The 13,849-nt window shown below is 38.9% G+C and overlaps 2 protein-coding genes across 3 annotated transcripts; one reads left to right on the top strand and one right to left on the bottom strand.

Moving 5' to 3' along the window:
• Positions 1-201: 201 nt before the first annotated feature.
• On the bottom strand, positions 202-6,421 carry LOC105287526 (REST corepressor 3). The gene is made up of 10 exons (XM_011353113.3): positions 6,087-6,421; positions 5,379-5,447; positions 4,863-4,937; positions 4,561-4,775; positions 3,890-4,066; positions 2,997-3,107; positions 2,451-2,539; positions 1,860-2,034; positions 1,366-1,680; positions 202-1,127 (listed from the first exon to the last, which is right to left on the bottom strand). Exons 1-10 carry the CDS (start codon positions 6,187-6,189, stop codon positions 1,044-1,046), a joined length of 1,413 nt encoding a protein of 470 aa, XP_011351415.1. The 5' UTR covers positions 6,190-6,421; the 3' UTR covers positions 202-1,043.
• A 510-nt stretch (positions 6,422-6,931) lies between these two features.
• On the top strand, positions 6,932-13,639 carry LOC105287527 (diphthine--ammonia ligase). 2 transcript variants are annotated; one of them, XM_011353114.3, is made up of 13 exons: positions 6,932-7,798; positions 8,420-8,636; positions 8,819-9,003; positions 9,105-9,178; positions 9,268-9,448; positions 9,641-9,732; positions 9,829-9,919; positions 9,998-10,175; positions 10,248-10,415; positions 10,569-10,870; positions 10,972-11,293; positions 11,434-11,535; positions 11,728-13,639. In XM_011353114.3, exons 2-13 carry the CDS (start codon positions 8,522-8,524, stop codon positions 12,030-12,032), a joined length of 2,115 nt encoding a protein of 704 aa, XP_011351416.1. In that variant the 5' UTR covers positions 6,932-7,798; positions 8,420-8,521; the 3' UTR covers positions 12,033-13,639. The 2 variants fall into 2 exon arrangements, with proteins under 2 accessions (XP_011351416.1, XP_026825804.1); XM_026970003.1 differs by lacking the exon at positions 6,932-7,798 and adding an exon at positions 8,033-8,043.
• The last annotated feature ends 210 nt before the right edge of the window (positions 13,640-13,849 follow it).

Consider the following 13,849-nt stretch of genomic DNA (forward strand, 5'->3'; position numbering starts at 1 on the left):
TGACTTCTAAACGTGCGTCAACACTGCCTAATGGATACGGTTCTTTGAAACTTCTGCAACAATAGGATAAAAGATACTCCGAAGCAAAAGCAGGAGCAGTAAGATCAGCAAATCCGCAGCATTTCTCATTACATGAAAAGTAATAACGTCCCTTGGAAACTAGAGTGATCAATTTAATTTCTTGAAAATTTTTCAACTTCAGTGTTTGAGTATTATACATACACATATCCTGATACTAAAATTACGATATTTACAAAAAAGCAGAGGAATAGTTCATTTCCTACTTAAATTATAATAAAACGCAAGACAGAAGAGATTTGAACACTAGAATTGTGTCTCCACGTGTTATTAGAACATCTTCATCTGTTTAATAATTTATTAATATGTAGCTTTCAAATGAGATCAATTTTTATGTTATATTATATCCTCTTAAGCGTTACATACAATTAAAATCCATAAAATATGTATATCCAAATAATACACATAAACAAAGAACGTAATCTTCTACACGTCTCCATTCCACTTTGGAAACATTATCGAAAATTTACTCATATATATATATATATAAAAGTTGCGTTTACCATTATTGCGAAAAGCATTTTACGGTCGTATCTGGATATATATACTTTTTGTGGGTGACTCCTTACAGTGCGATAGAATTTCTAATTTAATGTTACGCAATCATGCTACCTTTTACAGATGGCTGGGACGGTCCCAGCCTTAGGTGCAAAAGATAAAACTCGCTATATAGGAATACATACTGAACTGCAAATTTATCTTAACATTTCATCTTATCGTATGTGATCCATACATGTATCTATATAATTGTGTGTGTGTGTGTGTTGTGTGTCGCACAAGCGAGTGAATTTCAAATCTTTGAAAAACATATTCTCGTGCTTCGTGTCGCTCTATATAGAGAACGGTATTAAATTAAAAAAAGGAAAAACAGAGAAAATAATGCGAAAGTACCTTCACTATCGATTGTTATCAGTAAACCTAAAATTATTCTTTTCCCGTTTTGTACTTGCGATTGTGTTCATTTGTTATTTAGCGGCTTGTCCAGGTCCAGCGGCAGCTTTTCCCTTCTGAGACGATTCCGCGGTGTCGTTTGATTGGTCAACGTCCATCTAAAATTTTATAGAATTATTATTTTGCTGTTATTCAGCACCCCAATAGCCGTCGAGGAGCAAATCTTGCAAGTTCAATTAACAAAATCCCCAGCAATTTAATCTTTTCTGTGTCGTTGTTATCAAACTTCTTAACAATTATTCCATCTTTCTCGTTGTTTAATATTTTAATTTGTGAATTATTATATTTATGCAGAATATTATACTTATGTTTAACATGATACATAACATCGCATACCTTTTCCTCTTTCTCATCGTCGATCAATATTGGACCGTTCTCAGCTTCGAATTCCTTTAAGACCGCGTCCAAGTTATATCTTCGTCGATAATTGACAAAAAATGATCGCAAATGGGCCTCAGTTTTGGTCCCGATAACTTCGGCGATCGCGGCGAAATCCTTCCCGTATTTTCTAATACCTTGAACGGCCAGCAACAGCTCATCGTTCGTCCAACGAGCGTTTATGCGGCTCGACACTTCCGGCGGCCGTAAGTGGTCGACGCCGTCAGCTGTCTTCCGCTTCAACGCACTCACTTGTTGTTTGTTCGCTTGTATCTGTGATTTTAAATCAATTATGCAGTATTAAAAAAAAGTTGTACAACATATAATTATATAAACACGTACGTATAACTGTATTATATTATATGATATAATGAATCTTGCGAGGTATTAAGGAGAATGTATCCACACAATGTATATATTGCGAGTATTTTCGCTTTTATCCATCAACCTACTTGACGCTTAAGGCTAACGATTTCAGTGTCGATAGCTTGTAAGCTGTTGTTGGCCTGGTTCGGCTGACCGGCTAAAGCCGCCAGATCATCGTGATTCACAACCAACCCACGAGGTGGCTTTCTTTTATTCGAACGACCCGGCATGGAAGTTAACGGTCTCGCTACACCAGTGCGCCTAAACCATCAGAAAACAACTTTGCTGTTGTAGTTGTGCAGTTTACATAAAATAGTCTTAAGGTGGAGATGGAACTAATCTACACTGTAACCCGATGTCGCTAAAATCAATTGCTTGATTATTAGCTTGAAACAATACACAGGATAAGCGAGAGAGATTATCTAGAGATATTTTCGTTAGGTTTTACTTGTTTGAACGTGAATATAAGTGGCTATTTTTATCTGTAAAAAACAAAAACAAGATATTTTAGATTAGCATTGAGATGAAAAAAAGTGACGATTCAGTTCTAAATAATTCCGACTTATATCCCTAGATTTCTCTGGCTTAAATATTCTTTCGGGCATTTATCGAGTTACGTAGAAAAAAAATCATTTATAAAAACATTAGCGTATTTACGTTACGTTACATTCACTGACCTCCAATGTAGATAGCAGCTATGACACGCGTGTCCCTTGGGCGTCGCACGAACACTATGGCAAGCAACGCCACAGTTGCTACACGAGCCCTACAACACATAACACCCTTTTAAGACAAAAATTTTGATAATCCCCCCCACCCATTCCCACTGTTTGTAATTTTTCATTTTTCCGTGTTGCAATTTTAGAAGAAAGTGCAATTTAGAAAGAGGAGATATTGAGCCCGTAACATTCCTCGTGAGACCAAGTGCACGCGTTTAATCGCGTTGGTTTAAGTATTCCTCGCGATGGTATCGCTCAAAAATCAACTTCGTGAATGTTTCTCAGAATGTTTTGCATTTTTTTGTTCCATTTTGTTTCCTCAGTAAGGTTTCAGCCTGTCGATTTCGATGGTACGTGCGATTTGAACGAGCGATTTTTAAAGCGAATGAATATGATGTACATTATGATATCCATATGATGCATTGAAGGTAGCAAAAACATTGTAGTAAAAAGCAGTAGTAAACTATACTATATATGCGAGTGGGTAAGGTTTAGGCTGAGTACCTGAACCTGAGGGGCGTTTTCCGAGTCGGATGGGGCCTTAGCGTCAGTGCCTTGGCTTCCTGGCACAGCTTGGTTCTTTCCACGACGTATTCCGCGGTGGATCGTCCATTTCTGGAACGTCCCACATTTACGTTCACATACGACGACGTCTAGACTAAACTATTACTTATCTTTTACGTGTGAAACATCACACAGATTAATTGGTTTTGATTTTGATTGACGTGATATGTCGAAAAAATAATATCGTAAAATTTGCAAATTTTTCTGCCATAAATTTCGTATCTTATGTACATGTGCACACAAACATATCTTTGATCTACGCTTAGATTTGCGTATCGATTTCTTGCTTGATTATTGGTGTTATGCAAGAAGTAACAATTTCCTTTTTTCCATTTTCATTACGCACAATACATTATCGTGTGGATACATTTCTATAATTTTTATAATCTTCGTACAGCAAGTTTCTTGAACAATTTTACTCATTCTTCCTCAAAGTTTACCAATTCGTACCACGATAGCGTAATACTATTTGTATGTAATATGATCGCGCGAAACAGTCAGGAAAGTAAACTTGCATGGCAAATGGCATCATGGAAAAGGCATATTTATCACAAATTGGAGAGGAGGAGGGAGATATTTGTGTACATTGAAATATTGCATCTGCATCGATTAAGACCTTATAATTACAACAGAAATAATTGCCTTTCATTTTGCTTCAATTTCATTTTTAGATTTATATATACCTATGTTATATTCAAGATTATATATAACTTTACACGAAGAAATATATCAAGATGAGACAAAACAGTTGCAAAAGAGGAGAGAATATATTTCTTCACGTAAAACGCAGTCGTGATTACTTTAATATAGAATTATTTGAAAGAAGATCTTACTTTTTCCTCGGATTCACTATCCGTGTTGGAACCAAGTTCGCTTCCGTTTTCGCTGCCGTTCTCGCCTTCCTTGCTTGTCAATTTACGTGCTTGCCTGTCCATCAGTGACGTCCTGGTTCGCGTTTTCTTCCAACTGTAGTAATATTTCACAAGACTGGCGATAGATTTGTCGGGTAACTATAAACACAAATCATCATCATATAAGTGGATCGTCGTTTATATCGATTTTAACATTTCAGATATTATGGAAACGGAATGTATTCTTGTGTATCTCCTTTACCTCGCGCACATAAATTTCATATTAAGCAATCCATAAACTTGATTTAGCTATATGTTACATAGAGAATAATTTAAATATTAATGCAAATTACTGTCTCAGATCATTCTTGAAACAATCATTTTATGCTAATTGATATAGAAAACATGCGATTAAAATATATTTTTTTAAATTCCTTGCATCCGCATAAGATTGTTTTGCCAAATTGGATAAATTATTACTACATTTCCAAACTGCTAATATCTTAAGCATATCTTGAAAAATCATTCTGAATCTTACATATCAACATCTAAATCTTAACATAAACAGTGAACTGCCTTATCAACTAGAAAATGTGATAAATAGAAAGAATTAATATACAATCTAAATATTTGACAAAAGATAGAATATTTACCATTTGCCGAATACGGTGAAAACTCTTGCCATGGAACTGGAACGCTTGTTCGAACAACACTTTGTCCTCGACCGTCCACTCGTCAGGAAATGGTGTGAAATTTGCCAGATCCAATACGGCACGTTCTAAGTTGTGCTTGTGCCAGAATAGCATTCCCAACGCCTGTTCCCCATTGTAACCATACTTTTCCTTAGCCAATATAATATATTCATCCACTAAAAGAATAGAAAAAAATGTATTTATGGCGGTATTAATTTTTATGTCTTTACGTATTACAATTTGAGCATAAATTTGCTGCTTACATTTCTGATCCGGTATGTCTGTGGTAGGTGACCAGACCAGTAAAGCCCTATCGGGGCATTGATCCAACCGACGTTCTGAAATATACATAATATTAAGTTCAATATGAAGTCTAATATAATTGATTTTCTTGAATTCAATACACAAGTATATACAGGATGTCGCAGAGCATAGACTGTTCGACTCATTCATTATCGACGTATAAATAAAAAGAAGTATCAAAAATTGATACTGTAATATGACACGTGATCCAGACTCAGGCCACTTAGAGCCTATCACTGCTGTGCAATGTACCGTGCCTGAGTGCGCGAACTTTAGATGATTCAATGATTGGTTCGACTTTAAACGCTTCCCATTTAAAAACTATTGTAGCCTCAAAGTTTTGATATTAAGATTTTCGTTTCCAAATACTCTCGAGAATCTTTTCATTAACGGCTGTCACGAGTAACGAGCTCTGTGATACTCTGTACAGTACATACTTCATATATAAGTATATACATAAATATATATGAACGTACCACTAACAGGAACAAATTCTGGAACAATGACCTGATAATCTCTTCCTACTCTTATCTTTTCTGCTGGCACTTGAAATAAAAATGTTTTTAACATTTAAAAATTGAAAAATGAACGTTCTCATATTCATAAAATATTATTTAAAAGATAAGGGAAACGTGTCTGTACGTGTACGTAATTGTAACAACATAATTGTAACAAGTAATAATTGTAACAATTAATCATAAAATTTTGCAACAGCATTATTTCAATATTTACTCTTTTATGCAACTACCAGTGCATATTTTCATTGATTTATATTTATATATTTAAATTTATAAATATATAAATGCACAGTGCCAGGAAACCCAGAATAAGCCCAGAATAAGATAATACATCAGTTACCTTATTCTGGACCATATCATTATTGTGCACAACGTAAGAATATATATTTCTTTGGAAAGATAATTTTACGTAAGGCAAAGATACGTCAGGATAAAACTTCCGATGTAACGTTAACCGTTACAAAGAATATTTAAATAACTAAAAGTGGGGCGCGCTGTTTGAAGACCCTCCGAGATATTTCGGCCCGATCGAGCTGTACCGTCGTTCATATGGTTTACTCGAGGCAAAACCTGAGAGGACTCTACGAGTGTTTTCGCTGCGGAATAAGCGTCGGAAGGACCGACGATCGAAGCATCGTGTATTAAACTTGGCGAGAAATAACATACCACCATCCTCCTCGCTGGAAGATTCTGTCTGCGCGTTAGGGCTGGGGCCCCGCGATCTCCTACCGTTTCGCACATTTTCCGAGTTTCTCTCCGCCAGGACCATCGTGAAGTTACGTGCCGTCTTCAGTTGGAGCTATGCCGACAGAATCATCAATCACTGACGTTTCTGCAACACAATGCAGCCTGGGACCTGTAGAAAATCCGTTACTGGCACGGACTAATGCTCGCAAATCGCCTGGAGATTGCACGAAACTGATGTAAAGTCCGTTTGCGACGCACTGATCGCGCTCCGTGCGACCGTAGCGAAAGTAAAATGGCCGCCAATTGCGCTCCGTTTCATTGGCCAGCCGAGCGCGTACGTTGAAAGATGGCGTATATACGTCAATTGCTGCACCGTGAACTATGCTGCAGACATGAAACAAAATTTGTAATTTCTGAAGAAACGATTTCGGTTACTGCTAACCACTCATTCGCATATTATTTCCGCTTTTACGTTCTTTTCATGCAACTTTCCGTTATTTCGTTTGTATCTAAAATTTGCACGAAGGTACAATTTAACAATAGTTTTGATTATAGCTGTGAGCCATTTTCAAGTTCGTTATCGCTGAGGAGTATGTGCCAACAAATGGCGAATACGAGTCTTCGATATTCAAAGTCAAAGTTGATGCAATTTGCCGAGATGAAAAGTCAAAATTCGAAATAAATGCGAATACGTTACGATAGAACGTTGATGTAACTTCGAATTCAATAAAGATACTGATATTACCTGGTTTTCTTTAATAATTGCCTAAAACGAGACACACGAGTTCCTGTAATATGTAATATTTATTTTCATTTATAGATATGATTTTAGGTTGGTAAGATTTTCAGCATCGATGTCAAAAACAGATCGCGAAAACCGAAGAGGATGTGCCGCTTTAAACTGTGTTCTGCTTGATTTCTGCTATTTATTATAATCACACTTTTGTGTAAATTCTGCGAACAAAACGGAAAATGTGGATTATTATAAACGCATTTGATATCTATTGTTTGTTTCATTCATTATATCAATCTATTCTTAGGTTGTCAGCATTGTCAACAGTTTGCTTTCTAAATTATTATATGTTACAATTATTTGATTACTTTATATTTATATTTTAGAAATTGTACATACTAAAAGTCTTGGTTGCACCAAGTCGTAAAAATAATTATTTAATGTACAAGTAATGTACCATCGTCGAGAAATAGTCTATAATTTTATACGACAGAATAAGAAGAGACCAAAATTTTGATAAGGAACAGCAAGTATGGTTATTATAATCGTGATGCAACAGATGCATTTGATTGGTCCTGTTTCATGTAAATTATGACGTCATACGGTCGCGCGGATCTTCATTTATAGATCTCTCGGCGTCGTGGTTAATTACATTACCGTATTTTTGTATACCGACTGAACTCGGTTTCCGTATTGTGTAAAATGAAGTCGTTACATTACTCGGGAGGAAACGGCGAGATGATCGCGACGAGTTTTGCGATCTGAATCGATGGCTATTTTCAATATCCAGAATAACTTCAATCGAGACACTCGTGGATCGAAGCGCCATTCGGCGGCGCCACCGTCGGCGGCGATCGTGGTCATCACGCTCTCTCATTATCCATGATCCCAGCGGTATCCCACCAGTCTCCCATGAACTGCCGAGCGTGTTGTGAGGGGTTTTCGCCGCCGATCTAACGTAAATATCACACTGGCCGAGAGGATCCGGCGTCGATCTTGCCGCATGCACCATCGTGACCGTTGCACCTGCATCCGTTATCGCGTTCCGTCGCATGTCGTCACGTTACCAGTCGTCTTGCCCGCACGCTTGTCTCCGCGCTAACCAAGAAATCCGCCCAATATTCAGGCAGTGCCAGTGCTTCACCCCGTCGCGATAATTTCACGCTTTATCACGATTATCCCGGAGTTGTTTACCGATCTAACGTCCGCCACCGATCGAGGGGACACGAGGAGTCTCGGCGCTTCCCCCGCGATTCACAGCTCGCGTCGGTCGCGATAAATTTTTGCTCACCAGCCAACCGTCCTATGTGTGTGTGTGTGTGTGTGTGTGTGTGTGTGTGTGTGTGTGTGTGTGTGTGTGTACACATACACATATATATTAATATATAATTTGCACACGCTATCTTTGACGCTCGCATTTTTGCTGTTTACACTCGTGACTTTCCATTCGTGCGTTTCACATCTGTACTTTGTAGCTTCTGCGAATATTGCCGTCCATGTACTTTGAAATTGATACAACTTAGTTTAAGACAGGTGTCATAAAAGCTGCACTCTCACACGCTTTTAATGTTTATTGCAGATGGTTATCTAAACGGAAAAGTTGGCTTTAATCTTAGTCCTAAATTGTTCCTCGTGGAAGGCACCCACAGCACGATCCAGGGAAAAAAAAGAAGGAAGAAAAATGAGGGTTGTCGCGCTAATCAGTGGTGGCAAAGATTCTTGTTTTAATATGATGCAGTGCATAACAGCTGGCCATGAGATAGTGGCTGTAGCTAATTTATATCCTGTTGAAAAAGGTGCCAAGATGATAGATTAGTTTTTGCACAAAACCATTTCTGTGATCGCTCCATTATTGATTACTGGAGCGTCATACCTAAAGGAATATTTTCTGAGATACAAATACACGTCTCACGTTAACATAAATGTTGTAATTTGTAATTTATGCAGATGTAACATAGGTGTAACGCAATGCTTCTAGATGATCTGGACTCGTTCATGTTTCAAACGGTAGGGCATCAAGGCATCAAGTACATTGCTCAAGCTATGGGCTTACCTATATATCGTTACCCGACATTTGGCAAGGCCAATGTGCAAGAAAAATGTTATTATCCCACAGAGAATGACGAGGTTGAGGATCTTTTTAAACTTCTGAATACAGTGAAGGTAGAGAAAATTTTTAAAATTTAGGATTGTAATACAGTATTAAAAACATCTACCTTTTTTTATTGATATTTGTGGATGATTTGTATGTTTTTTTTTTTTAGGAACGTGAAAATATCGAGGCTGTGTCAAGTGGTGCTATTCTTAGTGATTATCAACGAATTCGCGTGGAAAATGTGTAATTATCGCTCATTTCTTGCAGCTCATTAAGTCGGTGACATAGTTAACTGCTGCTATTTTAGTATTTTTGAATACCCGTTTTTTCAGGTGCAATCGTTTAGGTCTTATTTCCCTATCGTACCTGTGGAAACGGGATCAGGAGGAATTGTTGAATGAAATGATACAAAGTTCAGTTAACGCGGTATTGATCAAAGTCGCCGCTCTCGGTCTTGAAACTAAACATTTGGGTAAATCTATATCCGAGATGCAACCTCATCTTGTTAAAATAGTGAGTGATATATCGTTTTGATTTATCTGATGATCTATTTTGCTCGTAACAATTTGATCTCTGCTTGTTGTTTTCTCTTGTTAATATTTCTGTAATCGTATTATGTCCTTAAATTATGCATTAATCGTCAAATAAAAGAGCAAAGAAGGAAATTTTCGATAAAAGTGATTATAAAAAACTGTTTCTTCACAGAAAGAGAAGTATGGAGTGAATATATGTGGGGAGGGAGGGGAGTATGAAACTTTTACTCTGGATTGTCCTTTATTTGCCAAGAGTATTGTGATGTAAGTTTCATGACACGTTCCTCTTTGTGTAAATTTTTTACACGTGTGATTTTCTGTGTAATTGTTTCTGTCTTGTTTTTTTTCCTCGGTTTTCAGTGACGCTTATGAGAGCATTGTAAATTCGAGGGATGACGTGGCGCCTGTAGGATATCTCAGATTCACAAAGATTCATTTGCAAGAGAAGGATGTAAGTCTTTTGAAATGTCTCATAAATAGCATGGAATTAATCACCAATCGACTATTAAAGCGGAGGATTGCTTTTCAGAATGGGGAATTGGAGAAATTAAGTCTGTCGGAGAGACTAAAAACGGTTTCGATAAAAACACCACAGGATTATATCGCCGAGATCATTGGTCCAGAGTTGCATGACGGTTGTAACTTGTCGGAGGACGAGAATGATGAGCATGCGTGTGAAAGCAATAGTTTAAAAGCGTCGAACTCAGGTATGAGAGTGATCAAGATTGATCGAGAATGGTCGGAAGTGGATACATATATAAGTATATTTGGATACATAGGTCAATTTCATCCTCCAAGTCCAATGGAAATTCTGTACGAAGAGGAGGATTATCCAGACGCGCCAGTAGTTAATAGAAATCAAACGGGATGGTTCTGGTTCGGCGGCATCGTGGGGAAACATCCCGACGTCACGGCCGCCGTGGAAGAGGCACTGGAGAAATTAAGCAGTAAAATTTCCATCTTAGTCACATACCTTTCGGCTTAGTAATTATTCAATATTAGCAATTACTCGAAATTTAATTACTCTGATCTAATGGCAGAACGTTTAACAAGGCATACAGATGAGTCTCGTTTCACGCTAGTTACGTCTATAATTGCAGCTCTGGTCCAAAATGAGAATCTACGCACGTCCGATATCGTCGCGGTGACGTTGTACATAAAAGACATGTCGAACTACAAGGCCATAAACGATACGTACGTCTCCTGGCTCGGTAAGAGAAATCCGCCCGTCCGTATTTGCGTCGAGTGTCCATTGAATGTACACGTCGCGCTTGATGCGACCGCGTACAAGGAGAACCAAGAAAGCGGCGACAAGTGGGCATGTAAACGGCACACGATGCACGTTCAGAGCATAAGCCATTGGGCGCCGGCCAATATTGGTCCTTATTCTCAGGCTGTTCGTGTAAGTACAGTACGACGAAAGTACTCCTAGCGCGAATTAATTATTTTGAGCAATTACCTGCGAGTTCCTTTTATTGATCGAGGAATTAATTCTCCCTGCAGGTGGGTGATATTATTTTAGTGGCTGGGCAAATACCTCTGGTGCCTGGCAACATGAATCTTCTGGACATGAACATTAAGCGACAGTGTCGCTTGACGCTCAGGCATATAGATCGCATCGTTAAGGCGATGGACGCGAAGCTGCGGGATATAGTGCAGGGTATCTGCTTCCTGACTCATCCCAGTTACATCGTGGACGCGAGAAAGGAGTGGGAGAGGAGGACGAGGAATGCGATTGTAGATTACGTCGTTGTACCGAACCTGCCGCGCGGTGCTCAAGTCGAGTGGTGCGTTTGGGCTCACAGAGATAACAACCGATTCGAATGTGAGTATTCAAAGGTACTTGAGAATCTTGTCTGAGAGATGTACACAGTTTCGAGTTTCGGCTTCTTGTAATGTTCGGTCTATGACACATGGTATATTTTTTTACTTTCGTGCAACTCATTTTCACGTGTTTCATTACAGATGAAGAAACGGGAAAATGCGTAGCTAATTTTAGGATAGCCATCAGACGCAGGTGGAATTATGAAAATAATGTTTCGGCTATCGTGTGTTACATGTCTACAGGTAAGTGTTTCTTGGCAATCACAAAAACTCTGAAAAATATATCGTAATATGTAATAACAATTAATAATGATATATGAAAATTAATGATATCGATTATTAATTAATTGTTAATGCATAATAATTTTCACTCTCTCGTTTTCCGTTTCTGCGTATGAAATGTAAAAAAACGTATGAAATCCATGTGTAATTCAGGTTCATCCAATTCGACTGGCAATCTAACAACAGAGGCGAGTTTGCCATCGATGGAGCTGAATGCGAACGAACTGTCGGAAGCCTTTGAGTATCTGTTATGCAAACTCAGGAAAGGCTCGCAGAGCGCGAGCCCGACGTGCAGTCTGCGGATATTTTACAAAGTCGGCAGTTTCCCGGGCCCGAACTTCCTCCACGACGTCCTGTCGAAGTTTTCTACGCAGAATCTAGTGATCACCATTATACCGGCTACTCACTTACATAACTTCAGTACTTTGTTATCTATATATGGAATTAGGCACGAGTAAAATACTCAAGTTGATCTTTTACACTGTCAATTATCCGTCGAGATCGAAGCGCGCATCATAGTACGAGGGAGGTCGCAGTCGTTACTGGAAGAACGGCGCGTAAGCGAAACGTGCTGCTTTTACGAAGAGGAAGATGCAATTTGCAGTCTTGAAGCTCCAAATGCGTCCTCTCCTCTTTCAGAATCGCGTTTTCCGCTTACACGCGCATACCTTTCACGGCGTTAGAAACGGCACCAAGGCGTGTTACGTACGCACCGTTAAGTTTTCCTACGTGCGCGAATAATCCTCGACGTTACTTCGCTTCTACACGCCGGCGTCATCGGTGGCTACTCGAGTACTTCTCGCGCTTCGTGTGCGAGAGACACGGCTGTTCGCTCGACATTTACTGACGATGTAGGTACATCGCTGTTCCTTCCAGCTGCATCTTCTGCGTCTTCTCGCAGTTTTCTCTCTCTCTCTCCCCCTCCAGATCCGGAAGATGAGATAGATGATGTCGTTTCCTTTGGCAGGGAAACGATAGAGGAAACAAAGTGCAGCCGGAGAGAACAGACTTCATATTATCTTGTATACCGTGTACTACTAGTCAATGACGGGTCAAGTGCAATTTCGAGCTGCGAGCCCGTCCCCCGTTTTAGCGCGTAAGTGCTCTTTAACAACGCGATTCTGTGTGCACTCTAGGTATATAATAATACTCGTAATATTATATATATACACGTACGACTTGTACTGCTGTTAAGCTACGAGATGTTTCGTTTGTTTCCTTTACTTTGCTCAAAATGCACGTTACTTTTACGGTGTTGTAATCATGTGCGGAATGTTAATTAATAACGTGTGTGGCGTTTCTCTAAGCAAGCATTATAAAAATCGTGCACGTGCCGTCTTAAGCAGTAGCACTTGTCGTTCATTCTCAGAATTCTGAAAAAAAGAAAGAAAGAAGACAGGTATACGGAGAAAGAAATCGCGGGACAGCGTGATTCTCTTGGTATAATAAATACGGCTCGATTCTGATAGGATTGCGACGCGCAGCACACTAACATGGAGCGTATACGTTTCCCGTTCGTGTTCGACGATGTTCTTCATTCTCGATAAAACGCTGCCGGATCAAGCCACGTACTCGTTACGTAATCGTGTTGCTGATGATCGATCGTTCGTTTCTACAAAAGGTTGCGACGAAATGTTGCAGGTTTTTCGACGAAGGAGGAACTAAAATCTCCGCGTGAACACTGCAGACTGATACTCCGCAGCAAGACGCTGCACAGCAACACGCGTACGTACGCGTCACTGTTGCTTTAGAAGTATCTTGTACAGATTGCATTACAATACGAACTAATAAGACTATTCTGACGTACTATTATGACAAGGTTGATGCAACGACATGCCAAAGTTTATATTTTGCAACTTGCTCATTTTTTAAACGATCGCAATTATACCGTCGTTATTCTGTGTGTGTGTACATAATGCAACGTGATCGAACACGGTCTTATATACTGTAATCGATTTCCAGCGAAAGAAACTGACGCGAAGGGAAAGAGAGAAAAGGAGAGAGAAAGAGCGCACTGTTCAAAATGCAGATACTGCGTTACGATAGATATGTAAAAACAAAAAAAGAAGAGAAAGAGAGATGTCTATTTGCATCCAATTCTCGCAAACAAAGCGCTAATCCGAGGATTATGTCATAAAAGAAGAATAAAGAGAACGATATATATTTTTAAGAAATCGCTTTTCCTTTCAGTTTTCGTAGTTTATTCTTTTCCCTTCTGTTCTACATATATATTTATATATGGCGGTCGACGAAGAGAAGACAGTAGGTTTACAAA

Source organism: Ooceraea biroi, chromosome 5 (genome assembly GCF_003672135.1).
Source record: "Ooceraea biroi isolate clonal line C1 chromosome 5, Obir_v5.4, whole genome shotgun sequence".
NCBI lineage: Eukaryota > Metazoa > Arthropoda > Insecta > Hymenoptera > Formicidae > Ooceraea > Ooceraea biroi.

What these genes read in the sequence shown, in the direction of transcription:
- LOC105287526 (XM_011353113.3), bottom strand. Translation starts at nt 6,189, where the DNA reads ATGGTCCTGGCGGAGAGAAACTCGGAAAATGTGCGAAACGGTAGGAGA. An exon ending in ATAGTGAATCCGAGGAAAAA is followed by an intron (nt 3,108 to 3,889) that starts GTAAGATCTTCT and finishes GGGACGTTCCAG; the next exon opens with AAATGGACGATCCACCGCGG. An exon ending in AGCTGCTATCTACATTGGAG is followed by an intron (nt 2,035 to 2,450) that starts GTCAGTGAATGT and finishes CTGATGGTTTAG; the next exon opens with GCGCACTGGTGTAGCGAGAC.
- LOC105287527 (XM_011353114.3), top strand. Translation starts at nt 8,522, where the DNA reads ATGAGGGTTGTCGCGCTAATCAGTGGTGGCAAAGATTCTTGTTTTAAT. An exon ending in CGAATTCGCGTGGAAAATGT is followed by an intron (nt 9,179 to 9,267) that starts GTAATTATCGCT and finishes CCGTTTTTTCAG; the next exon opens with GTGCAATCGTTTAGGTCTTA. An exon ending in GGCACTGGAGAAATTAAGCA is followed by an intron (nt 10,416 to 10,568) that starts GTAAAATTTCCA and finishes CTATAATTGCAG; the next exon opens with CTCTGGTCCAAAATGAGAAT.